Genomic DNA, 26,533 nt, shown 5'->3' with positions numbered 1-26,533 from the left:
CAGAGCGGGGAATCAAAGGAAATAAACTCCATAGCTTTAGTTGCGGGTTGTCTCAAACGAGTCTACAAAAACCAGGAAATGAGGTGTCCTTTCCACCCAGGGCCCTCTCCAATAATTATGAATAATCCTGCCAAATGATTAATCCAGATTTCCTGAGGAGAAGAAAAGTCAGAGTCATGTTGAGGCTGGTTAGAAAATGACGGTGTGGCCAGACCACGCCAAGCAGCACTTCTAAACGAGATCCATTGTGTGTGTGTGTGTGTGTGTGTGTGTGTGTGTGTGTGTGTGTGTGTGTGTGTGTGTGTGTGTCTTTGACTGCAAAGCCATCCAGACATAAGGAGCGTGAACTCAAGGGCCACGGCAGAAATTGTGAGGCAGGGTTGTATATTTGGAGAGGCTCAACTCCCTTGTGTGTTATGATTCAGCCGAAAGCGTTTCATTCCTCTTGGACACCAGTCCGCATTCCTCTCGCACAGTTATCTGTAAAAGGCACCATTTATGAGCCCTGCCTTCATAACACTCGGAGGCTAGTAAAATCAAATGAAAAATGTAGCCTCAAATAGTTGGCCCCTCTTCGCGTGGGCCTAAGTCCGTTCCAAAATTCTAAACTGGCTCGAGCAAGCAGGTTTCTGGAACCTTTTGACCTCGGATTCCCTTCCAAAAGGCCAAGATGAACACGCTGTACTTTAGACAACTGCACACTTCACAGCAAGAATGGCCGGAGCCTGCCCAGCGAGATCCAGGGTGTATTTGATGGATGTTGCTCTCTGGGAACAGCACCTTAATGAATTATCTCAGTACTGTCCTCCTGCTTATGTTTACGGCATGGATGACACCCCATTGGTTTGCCAGCTGGCATAGCAAATTTGCCTCTACCACACCTGCAAAGTACATAAGCACATCACAAGAGCTTGGAGAGGAGGCAAATTACCCAGCAAGGACTCGAGCAGAAAAGCAGGGTGGCCTCAAACCTTGGCGAAAAGTGCTGTCAAGTTGCAGCTGATGTAAGGCAACCCCACAGAATTTTCAAGGCAACGGATGTTCAGACATGGTTTGCCATTGCCTGCCTCCAACTGGGCCGAGAGAGTTCTGAGACAGCTGCGAACGGCCTAAGGCTGTGGTGGCGAACCTTTGGCACTCCAGATGTTATGGACTACAATTCCCATCAGCCCCTGCCAGCTTGGCCAATTGGCCATGCTGGCAGGGGCTGATGAGAATTGTAGTCCATAACATCTGGAGTGCCAAAGGTTCGCCACCACTGGCCTAAGGTCACCCAGCGGGTTTCAGCTGGGGTAGTGGGAAACCGAACCGGTTCTTAAGATCAGCGTCTGCCGCTCATAACCGCTGCACCACGCTGGCTCTCTGCCTTGAATCTTACACTTTCTGAAAATTGGCTGCTATTCTGGGCCATCTACGGATTAATCGCTTAAAGCTGCTAATGAGCGTGCAATGAATGAGATCTGCCACGCCACATAAGAATGACTCAATAGCCTGCACCGATATCATAGTACGAAAAGTGCAGAAGGGCAGACAGCAGGATGAATTGAGGGACTGGAGAACCTTCGCTTATGAGGAGAGGCTGCAGCGTCTGGGACTCTTTAGTTTGGAGAGGAGACGGGACTGAGGGGGGATATGGTTGAAGTCTATAAAATTATGCATGGGATAGAAAATATTGACAGAGAAATTTTTCTCTCTTTCTCACAATACTAGAACCAGGGGGCATTCATTGAAAATGCTGGGGGGAAGAATTAGGACTAATAAAAGGAAACATTTTTCACGCACTTGAATTGATTGGTGTTTTTGGAATAATATGCTGCCACAGGAGGTGGTGATGGCCGCTAACCTGGATAGCTTTAAAAAGGGCTTGGACAGATTTATGGAGGAGAAGTCGATGTATGGCTACCAATCTTGATCCTCCTTGATCTGAGATTGCAAATGCCTTAGAAGCCCAGGTGCTCGGGAGCAGCAGCAGCAGCAGAAGGCCATTGCTTTCACCTCCTGCATGTGAGCTCCCAAAGGCACCTGGTGGGCCACTGCGAGTAGCAGAGAGCTGGACTAGATGGACTCTGGTCTGATCCAGCAGGCTTGTTCTTATGTTCTTATTAACACCCTGTACACAGATTCTTAATTAAAGCTGCTGTCGGGGTTGTCGTTTTTAAATAAAGCAACTTCAGAATCAAAGGAGGTGCTGGAAATTGCCCCGTGCGATTCGGATCTAAGAAGCAAACTCCTGCAAACCAATATACATTTGAAAATGGGAAACTTTAAACCGGTCTTTTTCTTGGGGGATTTACAGTCAATCCCCCCTGCTAGATCTTGCTTAAAGAACAATAAATGCCTGTTTGCTTTAGGAATCCAGTTCAGATGTAGACACCAGCCATCTGCCACAGGTAAGCCAAAATAATAATGAAGTGCGATGGAGAGTTATTCTTTGAAGACTAGTAAAAGTAAGACAGGCACCTCCTCTGTATCTATAAATGTCAAGCAGCTCACAGAGATCAGACAGCCAGACTCATCCAAAAGCTGGTCAGGAGCCAAGACTGAGCTCAGATTCCTTCTCCAGAATTGACAATGCTATTTCAGCTAAAATGCAGAAAATTTAAAACAAAACCTAATTTTGGATGCTGAGAATAGACCTGGCTTCTGTCCTTCCGTTTCCTCGAATCTGCGTGCACGGCAGTTCTGATAACTGCTGGGTACCAACTCAAAGTTGAGTAAGGCCGTCTTACACCCCATATGCTCCAAGACTGAACGACAGAGGAGCGTGCCGAGGCTACTGGCTTTTGGCACCCATAAAATGGTATTAGACAAATTCACGGTGAATGGAACTATCAGTGGCTATTAATAAGCAAGGCGGGACTTTCACGCTTGGCTTACTGAATACAACCCTTCACACCAGGACGTTGTGGCAAAACAATAAATTAAATGTTCTCCAGTCCCCGTGGCAGGAAACGGATGAACTAAACAGCTGGGTTCAGCTTTCATTTCGATTAGTTTCCTGGGAATACTGACTGTCCGCCACCCACCACCTTGCGGTGCATGATACGGCACAACCCTTTCGAAGGGTTCGTTCTTCTCTTGAAGAAATCAAAATTTTTTTTTGTTTGCTTGCAGGCTTTTGACTTGCCATTAGGTTAGAACCAGAGTCAGAACGAATTCGCTTCTTTGCACTTCTTGACTTCGTTATGCAATTAGGCAGGAAATGCGAGTTGCTAGTGTGAAAGGATTTATGAAGTTTCTCTGGTAAGCAGTATCTTGTTCAAGATTTGAGATTGAAATTGCGGTAGGGGAAACGAGCAGCGTCCAAAATAAGGTGAAAAATAAAAGCGAAAAAAGAAGTTAAAAGGTTTAAAAGATAAGGTTAAAAGAGCAAGCTCACAGCGTCGCAGCCTCTCGCCGCCATTTCCCCCCTCCCTCTACCCTCTTGAAGAAATGATCCAAGGCTTCTCGCAATACGGCACAAATACGTGAAGTCTATTGTACCCATATTTTGATCCAAACAATTTTCTCCCGACAAAACCAAATACTGCAAATTTCTGGGATAGTAAAAATAAAAATAAGCCAGTCTCTTTTCGTCGGGCCTCACTCATTCTGTGCTGGTGTCTAGTTTCTGGACTCTAACATGACCCCTGGCTGCACTCCTGACTTTTGCCCAGCCTTGCGTACCCTGGATTGACCTTAGTACAAACCACAGTTCTCCTGAAATACTAAGCCCGAGGCTGCTGTGTGGCATCAGTCAAACGACTTTGTAAAATCTCAGCTTCCCAACTACATGCTGGGGAAGAAAAAATCCAGATATCCTGTACGTGCTGAGCGTTACGATCTTAAACAGGCTATACTATATTATTATTATTGTAGATTTCACAGCTGCCAGATCTTTAGCTGGTTGTTGGCCTTCGTTACAATTCGAGCCTCACCCAGAGGCCTAGGAAGGTGTACATACTCTTGGCGTGAGTATTACATCTTGGATCCCAGCACGGGCTGCCTTCTGAATTTGACCGATGTTAATTTTGTCAATTCGAAGATGTTTCAAGTACTGCCTCTAGTGTTTTGGGGATGAAATTATGCCCGATTACATATACTGGGCGCGACCTCAGCTGGTTTGTGCCATAGACGCTGAAGCTCGATTTTCAAATCGCGGTATCTAGTGACCTTCTCGTGTTCTTTTTCAATGACCCTGTTTATTATTATTGTTGTTGTTGTTGTTGCTGCTGCTGTTGTTGTTATTATTATATTGATACAAAAATAGTTATACACAGCAAACAAGATCAATATGCTGGATTTTGTACCTAAACACATTTTTAACCATTGTGTTTAAAACACTAAGAAATGCAAGAGTAATCTTTCCTTTTTTCTTGTTCTTTATATCAGTACTTTTAAGGGCTTAGATCCTGAGGTTTAAATTATGACTGATTTTTAAAAATTCTCCCTTCTTCTGCATCCAGGGTGTAAAAGAATGTATGCAAACAATGACAGATTTCTCTCTCTCCTGACGCTGAGAAAATCACTGTTATAAAACTTAAAGAAATGTATTTTCTGGCTCCGGCTCAATATCTGATCAACCCCCCTTCCTTCACACACACACACATAGCATGACAGGAAGAAGTGGTACAAATGGTCAAATATTCTTGCTCTTATCTGTTCTGGGCCTCATCCAGCCATGAAGCAATGAGAGGGAGACTAATGAACCACAAGCTCAGATTGACCCTGGCCTGGAGAACAAACTTGGACTTAGAAGAAGAAGAGAAGAGTTTGGATTTGTGTCCCACCTTTCTCTCCTGTAAGGAGACTGTAAGAAAAAGCTCCTTTCCCTTCCTCTCCCCATAACAGACACCTGGTGAGGTAGGTGGGGCTGAGAGAGTCCTGAGAGAACTGTGACCAGCCCAAGGTCACTCAGCAGGAATGCAGGAGTGCAGAAACACACCAGGTTCACCAGATAAGCCTCCGCCACTCAGGTGGAGGAGTGGGGAATCAAACCTGGTTCTCCAGATTAGAATCCACCTGCTCTTAGTCACTACACCACACTGACTGAAGGACTGCCAGCTGCTAATAAGAGGGACAGACTATATTTGTTGAACTGTTTCATTCCATTTCATTCATCAATTTGTTCATGGGAGAATGTGATTAAACAGAACGAGGCGAGGCCCATAAGCGTCTTCTATACTTGCAGGAAGGGTGTCTAAAGGGCTTGAAGTACACGCATGGGTTCTAAGACATGGCTGTTTCGAATTTTACCCAGTGCTCGTGCAATAGCAGCTGTACAGAGAGCCGCACAGGTCGCTGGAGCACCCAACAATCACCACATCACAAAAGAAACCCAACCCGCAAAGAGCTTGCAGTTGGAAAAAGCATAGAAAGAACCAGAGGGATCTGGTCGAGAGCTCACCTCCAGGAGTTCGGAGACGATCGGCAGGACCTCTGGGTTACAGATGTCTATGGAATCATCTCGGTACGTTTTCTTCTTGTAACAGATGTTACCCAAGTGCAGTATTGCCGACAAGAGAGAAAAAATCCTAAACACAGAAATACATACATTTCTTTCTTGTTTCCTTAGTAACAGGAAATGCGAGCGATGGAGTGCACCGACGCTAAAAAGGTAAAGTTTCCCCTTCAGTCGGGTCCGATCCTGGGGTACCACTGCGAGCAGTGATTTCATAGGCAGAAGCCTGACCTCTTTTTTGTGCAGGGTGAGTTTGCCAATGCTTTCCCCGGCCATTCTTTACCCCCTAGCTATGAGCTAGGTCAGTGGTGGCGAACCTATGGCACAGGTGCCAGAGGTGGCACTCAGAGCCCTCTCTGGGGGCACGCACAGAGCCCCCCCCACACACACATCTAGGCTAGCTTGGGCTGCTGGGCTTGATTATTAGCCTTAAACCTAAGACCTAGTTTTGGGGAAGCAGTATAGGAAACCCAGGTTAAAGCTGTTAAACCCACTGGATTTTCATGCAAAAGAACTAAAGTCGGCGATTCTTTACCTGGGAGTAAGCTCAGTTGCTGGCAATGGGGCTTGCTCCTGAGTAAACCCTCCTAGGGTCGTGATTCACCCGTTGGAAGAGTTGCACAGCTGCTTCAAAGCAAAGCAACAGACTACCACCAAGCTTGCTCCTGAGTAATGCACACCTCGGAGCCAACCGCTTTTTCTGAACTAAAACCTCAGTATTCAGGTTAAATTGCCGGCACTTTGCAATAAATAAATCGGTTTTGGGTTGCAATTTGGGCACTCGGTCTCGAAAAGGTTCACCATCACTGAGCTAGGTACTCATTTACTGACCAAGAAGTGGATGGATATGACTGGAGTTGGACTTCGATTTGTTTCTCAACTGCCAGGATCTCTGACCCACCGGGGGCTCGAACTCCTGACCGTGTGAGTGGCAGTGCAAGCACTTAACCACTACGCCACAAGGCTCCTAACACTACTTGTTAAAGGGCTCCACATTCTCATATCACCTTAAATGTTATTAGCAACACATAGGGCACAATTAAGCGAGTGATGTATTCAAGGCATCATGGCTCATAAGGGAAGGCCAGCTTTTCCAGCTTTAGGCTACGGTGCTAAGATTGCAGATTGTCAAGAATCAAACGACAGGAAAACCCAAACAGGTTTTCACCGGGTCCAAAACGTTTTGCTTTTTGTCAAGAATGCGTGATCTTAAAGGGCAGGATCTCTGCTTAGCGAGCTGTGCAATTACCCATTTAGCAAGCCAGCTAATTATACCTCTGTCTCACTTGCTGGAAGATTCTATTTGTATCAATAATTAAGAGCCATATTAATTTGTCTGGACTCTCCTCCTACCACCACCAATCCCAGAAACTTTTGAGCAGGCTGAAACATATTTAAAAGGGAGATACTGAAAGTCAAAGCAGTTGTCATTCATTCACAGTCTGGCCAGAGCCAACGCACCATAACATCAAAAGTGGACTTTTCAGCAGCAAAAATAAACCGATAAACTCTCTCGTGGGTTTCACTGACACAGCTGCAGCTCAGTCTGCCCTCTAAAAGGCTTCACAGATTCCACTGTAATGACTTCGCTAAGGCCCATTCGCACATGCAGAAAAATGCACTTTCAAACCACTTTGAATGCACTTTTGAAGCTGGATTTTACTGTGCGGAAGAGCAAAATCCACTTGCAAACAATTAGAAAAGTGGATTGAGTGTGCATTATTCTGCCTGTGCGGAAGGGGTCTAAGTGCCTTGGAAGTGGTTTCAAAGCCGGTCATGAACACAATGAGGAAGCTCCACTTACTGTCTGCGAGTCTTGGGAAGAAAGCCCACCATTTCCATAGCCAGCTGCAGACGCTCAAAGTCATGCTTCAAGTCCTCTCCTTCAACGGAGAAACAGTCCTACCGAGGCCAAACACAGGGAGCAAACGTTAGCAAAGATGGAGATTGGCAGGTTGGGGTCATCTTACACTATGTGACATCCGAAGCTGTGCAGTGCAGGCCTGAGTAGCAGACGTTTCATTGGCAGCTGGCTCCTCCAGAAGCGCCCCTCACCAAGTAGAAGCATGAAAATCAGAGAGCCTTATCACAGCCAGTACCTGTAGCGTACAACAACTCACAGCTTTAGAGCAGCAGCACAGTGAAAAGGTCAGCCCAGTGTGCCACTGCAGTGAAAAAGGCAAAACTATGCCCGGGATAATTAGGAAAGGGATTGGAAATAAAGCAGCCAATATTCTGATGACCCTGTATAGATCTACGGTGCAGCCTCATTTGCAATGCTGAGTGCAGTTCTGGCCACTGGGTCTCAAAAAAAAAAAAAAAGGATCCGGCACAGCTGGAAAAAGTATAGAAGATGGCAACCAAGACTGCTATCTCCCAGTCAGGGGATTTTTTAAAAAAAATTATGTGCTCTCCAGAATGTTCCTGGAGTTGTGCAAATTGCAGGACTTGATGAAATGACCTGGAAAGGACAAGAAGAAGAAGAAGAAGAAGAAGAAGAAGAAGAAGAAGAAGAAGAAGAAGAAGAAGAAGAAGAAGAAGAAGAAGAAGAAGAAGAAGAAGAGTTGGATTTATATCCTCCTTTCTCTCTAGTAGGAGACTCGAAGGGCTTACCTCTCTTTGCCCCTTCCCTCACAACAACACACCCTGTGAGCCTGAGAGAGGCTGAAAACTCAGAAGAACTGTGACTAGCCCAAGATCACCCAACTGGCGTGTGTTGGAGTGCAGAGGCTAATTTGAATTCCCCAGATAAGCCTCCACAGCTCAGGTGGCAGAGCGGGGAATCAAAGCCGGCTCCTCCAGATTAGAGTGCACCTGCTCTTAACCATTACGCCACTGGTGTTCCTTAGTCTCTTAGTCTTGACCCTAAGAGGTTGGGGTGGCAGGGATATGGACTGGAAGAGTGGGGAACCAGGGAACTACATGTAGAAATAACGCTGCAAGACAGAATCAGGGACCCAAGAGACTCTTAGGCACTATATCAGTGAGAAACAGACCGTCAGCAGCACATATAGTGCTAAAAAAATGACACCTCAAAGCAGATCTTTGAGCACAGCGGTTTGCAAGGCTTAAAAAAACCATTATATAAGATTTCAACCGCTCACGACAGGCTTCTTTCCTTCAACGCTTTTCTTGACTGGATTTATCAAAGTGTTTGTGATTGCATCAGCCCGAAAGCGAATCCCACAGATTCTCACTTATTTCTAAAACGAAATACGCCATGCCTTCCTTCCCCAACACACAAACACAATCATGTGAAGTTTGGAAGGGGGGGGGGCTCAAAGCAATGAGATTTAAAATTTCTTACGAATCATCAAGTAAAATAAAATGACTGTAGTCTCATCTGGGAACATCTTCTTACAACAAAATATAATCTTCTCCTGCACGATGAACTTTACTGGGCTTATATTAATGGGAAAAGGGTCACTCGGAGTTAGAATTGTTAACATGCAATTAGAATCGTCATGCTTTCGAAAGGGTAAAAATAGAATGGTATGAAGACTAACCAAAGCTGATTTTTAAATCCAACTCTGACCTCCTGACTTCGCCCAAGAAGAAAAATACTTTCCCTTTTTCAGCCACTTACGTCAATTTGATAAACTACTTCCTGTCAGGTAATTCTGCTAATAGACTGTTAGCTGGAACAGTTCAAGGGAAAAACCCCCCCCCCCCCCCAAGATTTTAGCGGTATTGTCCATAAAAGCTAGTAAGACCACTGGAGCACCGAATGGGTTTTTAATTACATTGAAATCTTCTAAAAAATGAATACGCTATATCAATTATTCCCTTGAGTGGTTACTCCAGGCAAAATTTCCTTTCCAAACAGGACCAAGGAACATGACTTCAATATGATACTATTTCATCATGTATATGTCACACACATGGGACGTTTAATTTGCAGGGCTTGAAATCCATGTCACTTGACTTCCACTCAGCCCGAGCGAAAGCTAACTGCATTCGAAACTGAACAGCATCCCTGCCCACTAACCAAACACAACTCAACTTTGTGTGGCTTTGTATTGGCCTGGAACCTGCAGTTTCTATCACCAGCAACCCAGAATGGATGGATGGATGGACTTGTACTGACCGGCTCAGAGTCATAGTAACAGTCATCCCAGCTCTGTTTGGGGGGTTTCTTTGACATCTGAAAGCAAGGCAGATTGGGTGAGTAGCGTCCCAAAGTCCCACAACCCTCTCTTCTCACCTTTACAGACAGGAAGACAATGCAATTATCTGGTGCTAACGTCAGAGCAACATTGAAGCATTTAAAACAAATTAAGTAGTAAGCACTGATGGTTAAGCTCCTCTTCACCTTAAGACAGAGGTCTGCAACCTGCGGCTCTCCAGATGTTCATGAACTACAATTCCCATCAGCCCCTGCCAGCATGGCCAATTGGCCATGCTGGTAGGGGCTGATGGGAATTGTAGTCCATGAACATCTGGAGAGCCGCAGGTTGCAGACCCCTGCCTTATGAGAACCAATATGGGAATGCGTAGCTTATGCTACTGCATCACATTTCAAGGGAAGCATTAAAAAACCAGTTATCATTAACTCCAAAGCCGACCTTAGCAAAGGGCAGTGACACTCAGTGAATTCTAGTCTCACAGTGAATCCAATCCCAAACCTTGTTAGAATTTAAAGCAATCTGATATTTGCAAATAGTCTATAATATTGTTCTGTCGGGTTGCTTTCATCAGAATAGAATCATTGGGGTGCTATTGTATGGCCGCAGGTTCAGCATCCTCTCTGCTTGAAGATGCCAGCCACAGATGCAGGCAAAACATCAGGAGAGAATGCTGCTAGAACACGGCCATACAGCCCCGAAACCACATAGCACCCCAGCCTATAATATTAATTTTCACAAAGAGACAGATTTGAGACACCTAACTGTTTTCCATCTCTCCCAAGGAATGTTCAGAGGCCGTATCTAGACCTTCTTTTAAACAAAGGGGACAGCCCAATTTTAAAAGTTGGGGTTTTTGTCTCAGTTGCAAAATTAAAACACTGCTCTAAATTAATGGCCCCATCTGGGGGGGCGGGGGGGCAGTGAATCCACTGGTGGAAGCGGGATGTGGCCTCCCAGAATCCTGCCCCTCCCTGGGAGAGGCAATTGCCCCAGCAGAGGGGCAAATTCACCAGCATTCAGTGGCCGCCACCCTCCGTGGCAGTGAGATGCAGTGCAGGCCACTGCTCCAGCATCCCTGCGACAGGGGCGATCCAGGGGCACTTCTGGAGGAGGAGCCGATTTTAGTCCGCTCCCTCCTGTGTTGGTGTCCGCAATGGCTGACTTAACACCACCAAAAAGGTGGCATAAGTCTAGTCCAGGGGTCTGCAATCTGCAGCTCTCCAGATGTTCATGGACTACAATTCCCACCGGCCCTTCCACCATGGCCAATTGGCCATGGTGGCAGGGGCTGATGGGAATTGTAGTCCATGAACATCTTGAGAGCTGCAGGTTGCAGACCCCTGGTCTAGTCAGCCCAATGGGAGGTTTTATGGCATTTTAAGCAGAAGAGAAGAAGAAGAGTTGGATTCATATCCCCCCTTTCTCTCCTGTAAGGAGACTCAAAGGAGATTACAGTCTCCTTTCCCTTCCCCCTTCCCAACAAACACCCTGTGAGGTAGGTGGGGCTGAGAGAGCTCCGAAGAACTGTGACTAGCCCAAGGTCACCCAGCTGGTATGTGTTTGGAGTGCACAAGCTAATCTGGTTCACCAGATAAGCCTCCACAGCTCAAGTGGCAGAGTGAGGAATCAAACCCGGTTCTCCAGATTAGACTGCACCTGCTCTTAACCACGACACCACGCTGGCCCAGTCGTGATGGGGCTGCCTGGCATCCACAGAAAACAGGTATAATTGGATGCTTGCAGTACTGTAGAATAGTTCAGCAGATGTTACATAGTGACACACCACAATTTTTAGACTCTGTCACCTACATTCACCCGTACATCCTACGTTTGATTTTTCTGCCCTGTATGAGAGCCACTGATCTGCCACCCTGTTGCAGACAAGGCGTTTAACATTTGTTGACACAAACTGGAGTTTCCAGTCTCAAAAATACACAGCATTCAATAGGAAACTCTGAAGCACAGGGAGATGTATCTGCTACTCCCAGTTAGACCCCTTCCGCACATGCAGAATAATGCACTTTCAATCCACTTTCACAACTGTTTGCAACTGGATTTTGCTATTCCACACAGCTGCAAAGTGCACTGAAAGTGGATTGAAATTGCATTATTCTGCCTGTGCGGAAGGGGTCTATGAGCAACAGTACATTTTCCTTGTATTTCAGTAATTAGAAGACAACAGGGATTCCTCCCATGTGCTGCTCCACTGACACAACTCGTTGCGTAGCTTTCCAGACAGTCAACAGGGCTTAGGATTCAGTACTGAGTCACTACCGCTGGCGACCGTCCTGAAGCGCATAGAAGTCACAGCAACAATTCATGCCACCTGTGTCCTTATTGCATCAGGAACCCTTGCGCCCTCGAGGGATCAAATGATATAAATGTTGTGAAGTATCCAGTCAAGCCGTAAGATCTCCGGAACAAGGTTGCAATTATCTGCATACAACTGGGATTAGTGGACTCTTTGTTTTAGTTAGCCTTCTTAGGCGGAAGGTACAAAGGTATCATGCTGTCAGACAGATGGAGTGTAAAAACATGCAAGATGTTATTAGCTGGGATGTCTGTCCTTGAGTGGGAATACCAGCAGGAACGTAGGTTTCCAGAAGATGTTAATGCTTATTTGACCAGGAAATGGAAGTTAAACATTCTTAGGGAAAAAGGCAAACTCGAACAGTGTTATTTCTTTCCTCAGCCCACTTAGGACGAGACTAACTGAACATGTCACCTTTCTTAGTTATGTTACTAATGCCTATGAATTCATCCTGTTGTGAAATTGATTAGCAGGTAACAGACAATGGTATCCTCAGTCCTCACTAGGAACGAAGAGAAACACTCTACAAAGCTGCTTGTACATCCCCCACCTGATTGAGATAATGATATTCTTCAGGTTCTTTAAGATGAAAAGCTGATCTCTCTTCTTCACTTGCTCCGGCCAGAAGGTAATAAAAAACATGGTAATTCCTGGAAACAAACAAAAATGGGGTTAACCAAAAAAACAGCTACACAAAAGATATAGTGCCCATGAGCAAAGACAAAGATTTGATCCTGCCTGGCAGAACAGCCTGAGATAACCACATAGCTCACACAAAGAAGATTTGTGCCCATATGTACCAATTCCGACATTTTACTCGATTTGGGCTTCACCGCAAACCACACTTTTTGCCTCCACACCAGGATTAGAAACACAGTTTGGCTATGATGTCATGAACCAGCCACTGTCTCTGGCAAAAATTTGGTTTGGCTTCCAACGCCTCTAAAAGCGCAGATTCAAGACATATGTTAGGAAAGGCCTCGCAAAGAGAGAGAGTTTCCAAAGTGCCCTAGTGTGGATTATTTCCTGGAGTGAAACAAGGACTGAAAGCTCGAGAGCAATCTTTCAGCAGAAACCAAGTTTCTCGCGCAACGTGGCTGTCATCCAGAATAACGAAGATCTACTTAGCTCATTGAAATATGTTGGCCTTAATGAAGAGCATATGATGGACTAATACTAACCTGGACAGAAAACAAGATGGAATTCAGTTCACTTGGAAACAAGCAGTTCCTTTGACCAACAGATGTTTAAATCCTAGGAGACTCTCTCTGAGACTGTAAATAGCCACTTACCCACTCACCTTTAAGGGCTGCCTCTAGTCAGTGGGGCAAGGAGCCAGTGGCATATTTGCCTAGGGACAGCGGGGACCCTCTGTCCCCGGGTGCACTGATCTGATCACGTGGGGGCGTGCAAAATCAGCCCCTCGCATGACCAGGAAGACGGCAAGGCAGCAGTTGTCTTCTGCAGCCCTCGGCCCCGCCCATGTCGTCATCAACATGGGTGGGACCAAGGAAGCCAGAGGACCCCCGAAGCCTTGCCCCCCTCCCAGCTGGCTGCTCCCCCCAAGCCTCGCCCCCCTCCCGGCTGCCAGCTCCAAGCCAACAGCCAGCAGTTCCTTTCCCCCTCCCCTCTGGGAAGCAACTGGAAGGATCCACGCTGGGGCCTTTGCTTTTATAAGCTCTGGGGCCGTGGCCCCACCCACAAGCTTATAAAAGCAAAGGTCCCAGCATGGAGCCTTCCAGTTTCTTCTGGTCCTCCACAGAGGGGAGGGCAGAAGGGACTGCTGGCTTGGACCCAGCAGCTGGGAGGGGGCAGGGCTCGGGGTGGAGGTGGGGGCCGGGGATGGGCTCCACCCTGCCCCAGGCGTAGCAGGGGGGCACATAGATAACAGGTGTCTCCAAGCACCATTTCCCCCCGGTGCCCCCCAGCAAGGAACCTTCTCTACATGGTAGATGTCTCTTCCCTCCCTGACTACCAGTCAACCCCACCCCCACATGCCTAATAAAGGTCTCTGAATTCTGAGCTCTACCCCCTACTCAACCTGTCAGTATGCCAAAAACAAGTGCGAGCAGACAGCCTAACAAACTGCTTTGTGGCTAGCAACTTGTATGGACTTATCAGCAAGGCCATGTTATCAGCATAAAGTCAAAACACACTATTCCTGCATCGCTTTCCTTACTACAGCAGGAAATGTGCACCCAGGGTGCAAAGCGGTAAAATCAGAACTGTGTCTGATGGAGAAGTCATTGGATTTATAAATAGAAGGCTTTGCAAGAGACCGCAACTGTGGCCAAATATCATGAGGTCCTGAAAAGGAAGAATTCATCCTGGACTCATTGCAACAGAAGCAGAAGTTGCCTTCTCAACATAAGCCTTGGGTCTATAAAGACCTTGAGAAAAACCTCCATCTTCACGGGGCCACCATGCACAACCCAAGGCACAATGAAAATGAACCAGACGCCCTTCAAGTCCGGGTGTGTGTGGTTTTGCAGGTTCTCTTACACACTTCATAGTTTGCAGGACTGATCCATTCACACACCAGGGCAGGAGAACTCACGTGAGTAATCTACCTTCCAGAGCTAAGATTTCTGATTTTGAGGATGACCTGTGGAATCCTAAGACTTTCGTGTTCCAGCGTGACCTTTTGCACAGGAGCAAAACAGATGGGTGAGTTGTTAAATGTCAAGAGAAGCAAGAATAGTGATGTATGAACCAGCTCAGATCTAGGACAGGAGCTTCAAGTCAACAGATTATCCAACCTCGCCTGTTTCCAAAAAACAAAATTCATGTGCGCACATCACACGAACAACACGCATTAACATTTTAAATTATTATTTTGGTTTGCCCTTCTTTATTATTTCCCCAAATACTTTATGCTTATAACTTCATCCATTACTCACCTCTCATTATGTTCCTGATAGACTAGCCTAGATTTTTCCAGCAGATACTTTTCAACGTAGGCTCTACAGGGGAAAGAAAGAGAATTAGCTTTGCATAGCGCCGTATGAAAAGAACCAATTTATTTTATGCAGTACAGAGCAGGTACAGCTCTGCAACTGGGGCGGGGGCGGGAATCCACAAGCACGTACAGAGTTTGTGCATGCAAGAAGACGGATGCCGAGGACATTTAATTTTCAGGCGAATGTTCATGCTTGACATTGTCTGGTAACCCGAAGGTAACAATCAGATACAAAATCTTCAATACAGATGTCAGAACATCCAGCTTCCTGAGTGACAGCCAGTGAACAAATTTGGAAACCAATCCAAATATGACATTACATTAACCTGTTTCCTCTTTACGCTAAAACCACCAGAGAATTGGATCGCAGTTGTGTGGCAGTCGGGAATCTTCCAACAGCGCTTAACCGTTTCAGCTGTTAATTCAGTTACTTAGCAGCAGATAACCTGCTGTTCTCGTCTATTCCCTTGTCAGTAAAAGCACTGACAAGTACCAGGGCAAAGAAAGTACCAGGGCAAAGAAAGTACCAGGGCAGTGATGTCATACATTGCACTGATGTATAAGTAACTGCGTGCTGCGCTGAACGCCCTCACACGAGAAGGTGAAACATCTCTATTCCCACTTTCTACATTGTTTGGAATTTTCTAAATCCTTAATGTGATCTTGTTTTTTAATTAAGGTCACCCGAAGCCTTTAGATTTTCCTTGGAAGAAAGACAGTCCAGCCCCTTGGTCTTTTAAGATCTCCTTTTATGTTCAAACAGAGAAAGATGAGCAGGAAAGAGAAGAAAACGTATGTGCCGGCAGGACTGGCTGATTTGAAGGCAATTCCTAGTAAATAGTTTCTGAAATTGAAAACCATTTTTTACACAGCTTGTTTGCTCCCATAGTTTCTATCCAGGGTGAATATTTCAGGCTTTCCTCCGATATAGGGAAGAAGGTAGCAAATACACTGAAAAACAACCTTGCTCCACTTGACTAATGTGTTACATTACTTGTGGAATTAAAGAAATTACAGTGATGACGTACATACTTTTTTCTGTTCTATTTTTAGGAAATATATATATTTGTGTGCTCTGTTTTTAATATATTTGTATGTTCTATTTTTAGGAAATAGTGTGTGTTTGAGTGTGTGTGTGCGTGTGCGCACTCACGGTGTACTGTCCGCCCATGTTGTTTGTTTTCTTCTATTCGTTCTGTCAACCACAATTTATCCCTTCCCAGACAGCTGGCTTAGTGGGGTAATCCTGTGCAAAGTGAACCACTCGCAAGCTTTCGTGTCCTCTGTGGTAACGATGAAGAAACTAACCTTGCTGCATAAACTAACCTTAGAGTCCCACGGCCACAGAGTTCAACAGTGCTGCCATTCCGGTGTGTACCAAAAAAGCAGACAGCAAGAAGCCTGCCCTAGTTGGGACAAACCCACTGTGACCCCCCTGGAAGATCACAAGAAAATCTCACTACCAAGTCTTAAAACCCGTGCTGTTGTTGTTGTTCACCTGATAAGGACTTTGCCCTGAGCTGATGATACGTTTGTACGTCTTTTTGGACTGATGTCAACGGCTGAAGGGCAGGAGGCTCATCAGCCAATAGGGAACACTATAGTGCATAAGAACCTTTTATATGTTCGCAAAGTGGGCTTAGCATCACATCTTCTGAGCAGTTGCCATGGACCGCCCTGGTTTAGCACAGGAAGATGAGCACTCAACAGAAGAGGCTTGGGGCTTGGACAGATTTATGGAGAAGTCCACCTATGGCTACCAATCTTGATCCTCCTTAATCTGAGACTGCAAATGCCTTAGCAGACCAGGTGCTCGGGAGCAGCAGCAGAAGGCCCTTGCTTTCACATCCTGCATTTGAGCTCCCAAAGGCATCTGGTGGGCCATGGCGAGTAGCAGAATGCTGGACTAGATGGTCTCTGGTCTGATCCAGCAGGCTCTTTCTTATGTTCTTATATTAAGAGGGCAACGTGCCCCAAGCCCTGCTTCTGCAGACCATCCCTGTGAGGTGGATTCTCCAGTGCCTCCCTGAGTCAGCAATGGCACCACCCCCTGAGCCTGAAGGGCCCTCAGGCTGAGAGGATCCAGCATGCACCTGCTCATGACCGGACCCTCCACAGTGTCCAGAAGCTAAGGAGGCGAAGGGCTGGTGCAGGCGGCCTGAGGGCTCCCCCTGCCAAGGAAATCCTAGGACAGACTGATAAAGCACCACAGGATCTGGGCCCCAGCACTCTTCATGAGTAGATGAGCTAACTCAGTCTGCGGAGAAGAGTCCATTGGATACTTACCGTGAAGGGCTTTTCTACTGGAGGGAAGGGAAGACATCTTGCTGGAGATATGTCCATCATTGCTTGCAGGGAGGCAGGGACCAATCAAATTGTTTCTATCTCACTTCCTGTGACGGTCCTCAGGGGGCTGACCCCCTCAGTACACATTCTGACATCGTAGTATAAATGAGGACCACAGGAAATGCTAGCTCCACATGAACCGTACAACAAGTTAACAAAAACATACAACCTCAATGAACATAGAACTGAATACGAACTAAACGTTTTACGACAATCTATGTTTTCCTAACAACCTAGTTTTCAAATTTGTTGTGGATTTCCATCATCGGATGAGGATAGAGACCAGGGAGGGTCCAAGATGTCTTCCCTTCCCTCCAGTAGAAAAGCCCTTCACGGTAAGTATCCAATGGACTCTTCTACTGGGGGGGGAAGACATCTTGCTGGGGACCTTCCCGAGCAGTGTCCCCCAATTAGGGTGGGTCTTATCAATCCCCGATGATGTTTTCCAAAACTCTCCTACCGAAGGCTGCTTCTGTAGCTGCTATGGAGTTGAGTTTGTAATGTCTGACAAAAGATGACATCGAAGACCAGGTAGCTGCCTTGCATATTTCCTCCACCGATGCGTGGTTTCGGAATGCTGCGTTAGTTGCCGCGCTCCTAAGTGAGTGCGCGGTGACTCCTGATGGTGCTGGCAGGCCAGTGGCCTTGTATGCCTCTAGGATTGCTGCTTTCAGCGTAGAGCTCACAGCCGCTTTTGACATCGGAAGTCCTACCTTTGGAGGTTGAATATTGACAAATAGGGCCTCTGATTTTCGCAGATCCTCTGTCCTAATGAGGAAGGCTTTTAGCGCCCTCCTGACATCAAGCGTGTGCCAAAGAAATTCCTTAGGATGTCGAGGGTTTGGCATGAAGCTCGGTAGAATTATGTCTTGTTGCCGGTGGAAGGCACTGTTCACTTTCGGGATGAATGCCGGGTCCATTCTCAGTGTTACTCTGTCCTTTGAGAACGAACACAACCTCGGGTTCGATGATAGCGCTTGCAACTCCGAGACTCTCCTAGCTGAAGTTATGGCGGTCAGGAACAATGCCTTCATTCTTACCCATCTCAGATGAACTGATTGGATGGGCTCAAACGGATGTTTTGTAAGAGCTGTTAGCACTGTGTGTAACCTCCATGAAGGGAACCTATGGATTGTGGGGGGTTGCGAAAGCTTGACCCCCCTAAGAAAGTTCATAACGTCCCTATGTCTTGCGATTGAGAAGCCCTCAATGTAAGGACAAACCGTGGCTATGGCTGCTAGTTGTCTTTTTAGTGTGGAACTGCGGAGCCCCATGTCGAATCCCCTCTGTAGGAATTCCAATATGTTCTGGAGGGACGGTTGTTCCGGGTTCACTGAGTGGCATTTACACCATCTCACATACGCTTTCCATGATGCATTGTATATATTGGTGGTGGATTTTTTGCGTGCCGCTAGTATAGTGTTTGTTACCTTTTCAGAGAAGCCTCTTCCGATTAGGTGCCTCCTCTCACAAGCCACGCGGTCAATCTGAGCCACTCCGGATTGGGGAAGTAGATGGGGCCCTGGGACAGAAGGTCCGGGGTCGGCGTCAGTTGGAGAGGGGGAGCGATGAGCATCTCTTGTATGGTGGAAAACCACGGTCTCCTGGGCCACCTTGGCGCCACTAATATGACCGTCGCCTTCTCCTGCTTTATTTTTCTGAGGAGGCGTGCTATCACTGGGAACGGTGGAAAGGCATACATTGTCCCTGTGGGCCATGGGGATGTCAACGCATCTGTGCTTATTGCCCTGGGGCAGTAGTACCTGGTCATGAAGCTCTCCACCTGAGCATTTTTGGGAGAGGCAAACAGGTCCACTGTTGGGTAGCCGAGTGTTCTGGTGATCTGCTGAAACACAATCGGGTTTAGATGCCATTCCCCCTCCTGAATCTGCTGTCTGCTTAGCCAGTCTGCCTTTTTTATGTTGCTATGTGTTGTGCCTCTATGGACAGGAGGTGGTGTTCTGCCCATTGGAGGATCTGGGACACCTCCTGGTGCAGCCGCGGGGATCTTGAGCCTCCCTGGTTGTTTATGTACATTTTTGCTGAAATGTTGTCTGTTCGCACGATTATGTGCTGCATGCTGATTTGTGGTAGGAAAGATTCCAGGGCTAGTCTGATTGCTCTTGTCTCTAGCACATTTATTGGTAGTTTGGTTTCCTGACCTGACCAAGTTCTCTGCACAAACCGCTGGTTTAAGGTTGCTCCCCATCCCGTCAGGCTTGCGTCTGTAAATATTTGCGGTCTGTGACCGTGCAGGAACCTCTTTCCTTTTGAGAGGTTGGCTTGTTGTGTCCACCAGCGAAGGCTGTCCCTGACAGGGACGGGAAGCGCTACTTTTTTGTCCCTTTTTAGAATAATGTTTCTTTGGTATCTTCTCAGAAATAATTGTAGGGGCCTGGCGTGGAATCTTGCCCATTGGGAGAGCTCTATTACTGAAATGAATAGGCCTAGCAGACTCGCTAGTTGGAGCAGAGAATGCTGTTTTAGACCTAGCTCTTTTCTGGTTGCTTTCTGAATTTTTATAATTTTTTCTTTTGGGATGAACAGGGTGTCCCTGTTGGTGTCTATGATGGCACCCAAGTGATTTAATTGTTGCGCTGGAATAAGGGAGCTTTTTTCTATGTTTATCAGGAACCCGTGTTCCAGCAGCACCTTCTGTACCCTTTCTATATCTTGGAGTCCCTGGCTGAAGGATTTGGAGCGGACTAGGAGATCGTCTAAGTAGGGATAAATATGTATTCCCTGCTCTCTGAGGAGAATGATAGGGGCCATCAGAATTTTGGAGAACGTTCGTGGGGCCGTAGCTAGCCCAAAGGGAAGTGTTCTGTATTGGAGGTGGCGTTCCGCCACCTGGAATCTGAGGAAGCGTCTGTGAGCCGGGTGTATTAAGACATGTAGGTAAGCTTCCTTTAGATCCAGAGAGGTGAGGAAGTCCCCGTGGTTGAGTGCCAACGTGATGGATTTTAGTGTTTCCATCTTGAATTTCGGTAGTTTGATGAACTTGTTGAGAAGCCTCAGGTTCAGCACTGCTCTGTAGTCTCCCGATTTTTTGGGGACAGTGAATAGATGTGAATAAACCCCTGAGAACCTCTCCTGGGTTGGGACTTCCTCCACTGCCTGGATCTTTATTAGATGGTCTATTGCTTCTAAGGTTCGCTTCGCCTTTGCGGGGTCCATGGACAGGGGGGAAGGCATGTAATGGTGTTTTGGCATTTTTTGGAATTCTATTGTATAACCCTTTGAGACTGCTTCCTGTACCCATCTGTCCGCATGGTCGCCTTGCCAGTGTTGGTGAAATTTTGCAAGGCGACCCCCCACCGGGGGGTCTGCACCGTCATTGTTTGTTACGGTCGGTTTTGAAGCTTTTACCCTGCTTGTTGAAGGGACGGAAGTTTTGTTTGTTCCGAAAGGAACCTTGGTTCTGCCAATTAGAGCGGGGCGCTTCCTTGGGAAACCTAGCCATGGTTTTATGTGTTCTAAAGGTGGTTCTGGTAAATGTTTGTGCCCTTTCTGGCTTTAGTGTTTTGGGCATTGCTTTCTTTTTGTCCTTTGTTTCTACAAGGACCTGGTCCAGTTCTTTACCGAAAAGGGCCGTACCCTGGTAGGAATAAGCGGCTAGCACATGTTTGGACTGGAGGTCTGCCTGCCATGGACGGATCCAGGCATTCCTGCGTGCCACCATGTTTGATGCCATGGTTCTGGCTGTAAGAGTAATGGCGTCCATGGTGGCATCTGCGATAAAGGCATTGGCGATTAGGACCCTCTCTACCCCCTCTCTTAATGCCGACTCCTCTGCTGGGAGTCGCTCCAAGATCCTTTTTAACCACTCCATGGCGGCCCTGGACACGGTGGATGCTGGTGTGAGGGATTTTGTTATGGCAGCCAGCCAGGCGTGAGATCTGCGTAGGGCAGCCTCTGATCTACGGTCTAACGGGTCCTTAATTGACCCCTCTCCTTCTTTTGCTACCAGCCCCCCTGAGTGCAGCAAGACTACTGGGGAGTCAACTGGGGGGTTCTGCAACATATCATGGAATGTGGGAGGCAGTAGGTAGGTCTTTTTATAGGAGGGGGGGAGACCCTTCCTGCCCGCTGGATTTAGCCATTCTTTTTTGATGCGTTTTACGAAGTATTCGGGGACTGGAAAAAATTTTTCCCCTTCCTTATCTTTTGGGAAGTACACCTGTTTTCCCCTCGGGAAGCCCTTAACGGTCTTGGAAGAATCCTCCCCTAATGGGTTTTCTGGTTCTGTCGCGTCTGACTCATCTTGCAAGTCAAGGGCTGAAATTGTTTTGACTATGAGCATTTGCAGGTCTTCGTTTTTAAACAGCTTAGTGGATTGCTCGGAAGATTCCTCTAGGGAGTCTTCACCTTCCGAAAACCTGTCGTTAGCCTCAATGCCTTCAGTGTCTGAACCCTCTTCTTCCTCATCTGGAAAGGATAAGGGGTTCCTATATCGCCCTCCCCTGCTAACGTCCTGATGGGTGGGGCGATTTGAGCAGTGGGGACGTTGATTAGTCGCCCTGTCGCCCTGTTGTGCCATTTCCCTGGCTGTGAGTGCCTTATCAATCGCGACTCGCAGTATCTCTGCAAGGTCAGCAGGGGGAGCTGCCTGCCAGGTTGCAACGGCCGAATTGGCGGGAACCTGGGCGTCCCTCGCAGTGGCTTCTGGGTTGGAGCCGATCGCTCCGTTTCCCGCCATTTGCTGCGTTTCGTCCCCCCCCCCTGCGTTGGAACTGGGGCCCGGGACTTGCCTGCTGGATCGGGCGGCGTCGTGCTCTACCGAGGACGAGGCCATGGCCGGCTGCGGCATCGATCCGTCGGCCGATCGTTCCGATGCCCGCGCGGGGCCGGAGAGATTCGGCAGGGAGCCGGCTGAATCAGCTGCGCCCTGGGAAGGCGCGCGGCTCCCACGCGGCGTTTCGTTCTTCTTTTTCTTGGACGCGGGAGGTCCCTCCTCGCGCCCTGCCGCGTTATCCTCTGACCGGAGCGTAACTTCTCTCTCCGGAGAGAAGCGCTCCGTTTGCTTCTTTTTTCCTTTCGCGCCTCTGGTATTCTCTGCGGAGGAGCGGGTAAAGGACTCCCTCGGGGGAGTGAAAGATCTTGAAGCCATTTCAGTAGCCTATCTCTGCCTTAACGCCCTATGTTGTTTCGATCAAGCTCGTTTGCACAAGCACACAGGACAAAACGCCAGAGACAGACGAACACTCAGACTAATGGCTAAAATAGCTATACACGGATTCACATACACACATACACACTGGTTCAGCAAGCGGAGCCTAGCTAACGCACTGCACACCCTGCAGAGGCAGGAACAAAACTGAGGGGGTCAGCCCCCTGAGGACCGTCACAGGAAGTGAGATAGAAACAATTTGATTGGTCCCTGCCTCCCTGCAAGCAATGATGGACATATCTCCAGCAAGATGTCTTCCCCCCCCAGTAGAAGAGAGTAACATGGGATGCAGCGGCGCCTGTACGGAAACTTCAGATATAAGGCTGCAGCCAGTGTGGGATCAACTCATCTGCAACCTTGCTGACAAGACTGCGAGGCTGCCAGACTTGCTTGGTTCTGGGAACCTTGTGATCTGGATTGGGCACTTGACCTCAGACTTTGGAGTGCAACCCTAGAACCTGCTGTGAGACCTGTTGTTGCCTGGGACTTGCTTCCAACTTGGTGAGCAGGAAAGAAGTCAGCACGGATCCCCACAGAAGCGAACATTTACGGAATGCACGGAACGTTTTTCAGTCAAGGGAGAGAACTCCCGAAAACGCTCGCCTTCGCTCTGCTTGTCTGGTTACCTGCCAGCTGTAACAAAACCCAAGGACATCTTGTGTCCAAGAAAGAAATCTTTGATGCACCCTTCAGTTTACAGTTACTCATGGCAGCCTCAGATAAACATCTGCGGAACCATCTTCTTCGCGGGCTAATGCACTCTCCGCAAATATATTTGGGGGCCAGAACGTTTCGGTGTTGACAGTCCGGGATGTAACAGCACGCTGGTGCTGGTGCATACAGCTTTCCCAAACACAGGGTGTATCCATCAACAATAGGATATTTACATCCTGTCGGACTCCAAGGCTCCTTCCTTCTCAGCTACATAATAAGGAACATGCCACGGGCTGGCAGGCGCTGTCAAAACCGAGCGCGACTCGCTTCGTAAATAATTATGCTGATGTACAAAGAAATCACTGACAGGGAAGAACAGCACCCGACTTTTAAAGAAGGCAAGAGCAGGAAAAGAACTGAAGTTAAAAGCAAGGCTGCCACACCTTTCTACTTTTTAGTCTTCCTTAAGTTGGTGGAGCTTTTACTAGAGGGTTAAGTGCAACTGGAAGATTCCAGATGGCTCCAACTGTACCACGTCCGTCAGATTGGACGGAGCCATTCAGAAACAAAGAAGAGCAGAAGTCCCAGTTAATGATGCAGAAGGAAGAAGAAGAAGAAGAAGAAGAAGAAGAAGAAGAAGAAGAAGAAGAAGAAGAAGAAGAAGAAGAAGAAGAAGAAGAAGAAGAAGAAGAAGAAGAAGAAAAAGAAGGAGGAGGAGGAGGAGGAGGAGGAGAAGGAGGAGGATTTATATCCCCCCTTTCTCTCCTGCAGGAGACTCAAAGGGGCTTACAATCTCCTTGCCCTTCCCCCCTCACAACAAACACCTTGTGAGGTGGGTGGGGCTGAGAGAGCTCCGAGAAGCTGTGACTAGCCCAAGGTCACCCAGCTGGCGTGTGTGGGAGTGCACAGGCTAATCTGAATTCCCCAGATAAGTCTCCACAGCTCAAGTGGCAGAGCTGGGAATCAAACCCGGTTCCTCCAGATCAGAGTGCACCTGCTCTTAGCCACTACGCCACTGCTGCTCTGAAGAGAGAAGTCTCCCAGCTATCGCAGGCTGAATGTTTGCAGGCTTTCAAAAAGGTCACAGACAGCTTTGTGTGTGTTGCGAGGGTATCCTGAGAAGCAACAGCTTCCATGTGGAACAGATTTCCAACAAAAAATAAATCTAGAATTCAGTTTCATATGCATGGGTGGAAACAACGCTGAATAATCTGGGCTGAAGACAGATCGTTCATACTGCAGGAGGCCCATTGCTCTCTTTCATAAGATCCTAGCAAATTGACTAATGTATCTGTCCTAGATTCAAGCAGCAGTGAGTGCTTCAGGCCCTCCAACTTGACCCCAAACCCAATGAAATATAGGGAAAGATTCCTTCTGAATTCTAAATGGACTTGGATCAACAATGTCTTACACTGGTCAATAAAGAGTGGGTCTTGTTAATTTCTCTGTCTCCTGTTCTGATTAAACTGCCACGGATAAAAGAGTCTTTGACCAGAGGTATCCTTCACCAGTCAAAGGTTTGTTCTCACATCATTCCTAGACAAGTTCCTAAGTTCCCGATTTACATGGCACATTTCCCATTCCCGTCAGATGTCTGCCCATGTCACACAGGCCCTTTGTAATTGCTCAATGCGGCTTACCCACGCACAGTGCCCGTCTCCTGGTAATTCACTTGAATAAACTTGCCAAAGCGGCTGGAGTTGTTGTTGTGCGCCGTCTTTGCGTTCCCAAATGCCTGTCGGAGTAAAAGAAGAGGTATGTGTTCAGGTACCTAGAAGTGGCGCTGGGGCATACATTTCCTTGTCTTGCTCTTGGACTACGTGTTTTAGTAACAAAATACATGAGAAGCAGCGAGGGATAAAGACAGCATAGTATAATAGAAGTGCTTCAAGCAATATTCATGTTTCATTTACAATCTTAAGCAGCAGTAGTGTCATCCAAGAATAAAAATCCTGCTTGTCTGAGTGCACTTGCAAAACACAAAAGCAGTGCTCAAAAGGGGCAAGTTCTTTTGATTCTGTGTATTGTCAAAGGCTTTTGTGGCTGGAATCAACCAGCTTTTGTAGGTTTTCTGTGGTCTGGTAGTTTTAGCTCCTAACGTTTCGCCCACTTCTGTGGCTGGCATCTTCAGAGGTATGTCATGGAAAGATGCGTTTCTCTCTGTGGCACAGTGTGGGAGAGAAATAAATCTTACCATGACATGCCCTCTGAAGATACCAGCCATAGATGTAGGTGAAATGCTAGGAAATGTTAAAACTACCACACACGGCCACACAGCCAGGAAAACCCACAACAGTCATTTGATTCTATATTTCTGTTTAATGCAATTTTGCACAGAAATCTATCTTTGGAGTCCTGTGCTATTATTTCACTATGGCTTAAATTTCAGTTTAATAAATAAGTTAGAAACGTTCTTTTCCCAAATTAAATTTTTGCCAATACTGATAGGTTGTTTCAAAAAACAACAACGTGATAGCCCATAGGAACTCCAATAGCAATCCAGTTCAAAATCACATGGAGTAAAACAGCGTAAGGAGGATTTTGCTGTTACACCAAGTTCTCTGTGATTAATTGCTGACTTTGAAACCTTATGTCTGCAAACTGCCACCGCTCATGCCTAGATTTATACAGAGAACCAAGAATATACTGTGAGATGTAGATTATTTGAAATGCAACTGTGCATCATGCACTCTAATGAAACGGTACCATTTAGAATTGGTGAACATTTTAAAAAGCCTACTTATCACATGGGTCCTAGCACACTAGACGCTGATTTAATTTGCATGATCCAACCCAATTAAATATATATTATATCCGGTTTCTTTTATTGTGCCTTCAGCCCAAAGCTGCCAGCTCTCCTGAGCAAAGTACCAAGGACAGCAGCCATTAAAGTGACATGTATCACAATCTTGGCACTACGTGAAATCAACAGATTGTCAACTTGCGTTTTACTCAATGCGGGGATAGCGACTGTTCCCGCATCTACTGAAGTGCGTGTTGCTGGTGCTTAACTTGGCACACTAAAGTTAAATGTACAAAAAGCAGACCGCTTGGTTCTAGAGACATATACGCATCTAGCAATGGATAAAACCCCTCAGCCGTGGCAAAATTCTTCTCTGTGTTGATGACATTGAAGAAAAACCTGCATTTTTGACGTCAGGCTAAGAATAAAACAGGACTAATAATTAAACAGGACTAATTTTAAATCTAGAAATATATATTAGCTACCTGTTATAAAATACAATAATAACGAAACAGTATGGAAATAACTAAGTTTGGCCTGACTTTGGTCAAAGGAGTCACCCATCACAGGTATGGAAATAAAAGCTCAACTAATGGGCTTTGTCAAGGTAAAATGTCATATGACAAAGCCAGATACCAAATGATGTCAGGTAGGAGGACATCCCCTTATAATGAACTTTGTGCTTTCCTAGGCCCCTTCTGAACACGGACAATAATGCACTTTCCATCCACTTTCACAATTGTTTGCAAGTGGATTCTGCTATTCCACACAGTAAAATCCAGG

At 46.8% G+C, this 26,533-nt stretch overlaps 1 protein-coding gene across 5 annotated transcripts in view; it reads right to left on the bottom strand.

Moving 5' to 3' along the window:
* MYO9A (myosin IXA) overlaps positions 1-26,533 on the bottom strand; it is a 122,391-nt gene that overhangs the window by 45,196 nt on the left and 50,662 nt on the right. For 4 of the 5 annotated variants that reach the window (XM_048481780.1, XM_048481783.1, XM_048481785.1 and 1 more), the window contains exons 3-8: positions 24,648-24,742; positions 14,779-14,841; positions 12,429-12,528; positions 9,528-9,584; positions 7,245-7,342; positions 5,387-5,513 (exon numbers count right to left, since the gene is read on the bottom strand). In XM_048481780.1, coding sequence (XP_048337737.1) covers positions 5,387-5,513; positions 7,245-7,342; positions 9,528-9,584; positions 12,429-12,528; positions 14,779-14,841; positions 24,648-24,742 — 540 coding nt within the window. The remainder of the gene's footprint in view (positions 1-5,386; positions 5,514-7,244; positions 7,343-9,527; positions 9,585-12,428; positions 12,529-14,778; positions 14,842-24,647; positions 24,743-26,533) is intronic. The other variant, XM_048481784.1, reaches the window with a different exon arrangement.

This window comes from Sphaerodactylus townsendi, linkage group LG17 (assembly GCF_021028975.2).
Source record: "Sphaerodactylus townsendi isolate TG3544 linkage group LG17, MPM_Stown_v2.3, whole genome shotgun sequence".
NCBI classification, from domain to species: Eukaryota; Metazoa; Chordata; class Lepidosauria; order Squamata; family Sphaerodactylidae; genus Sphaerodactylus; species Sphaerodactylus townsendi.
The sequence above is the reverse complement of the archived record's forward strand: the minus strand, read 5'-3'. Positions and strand labels throughout refer to the sequence as shown.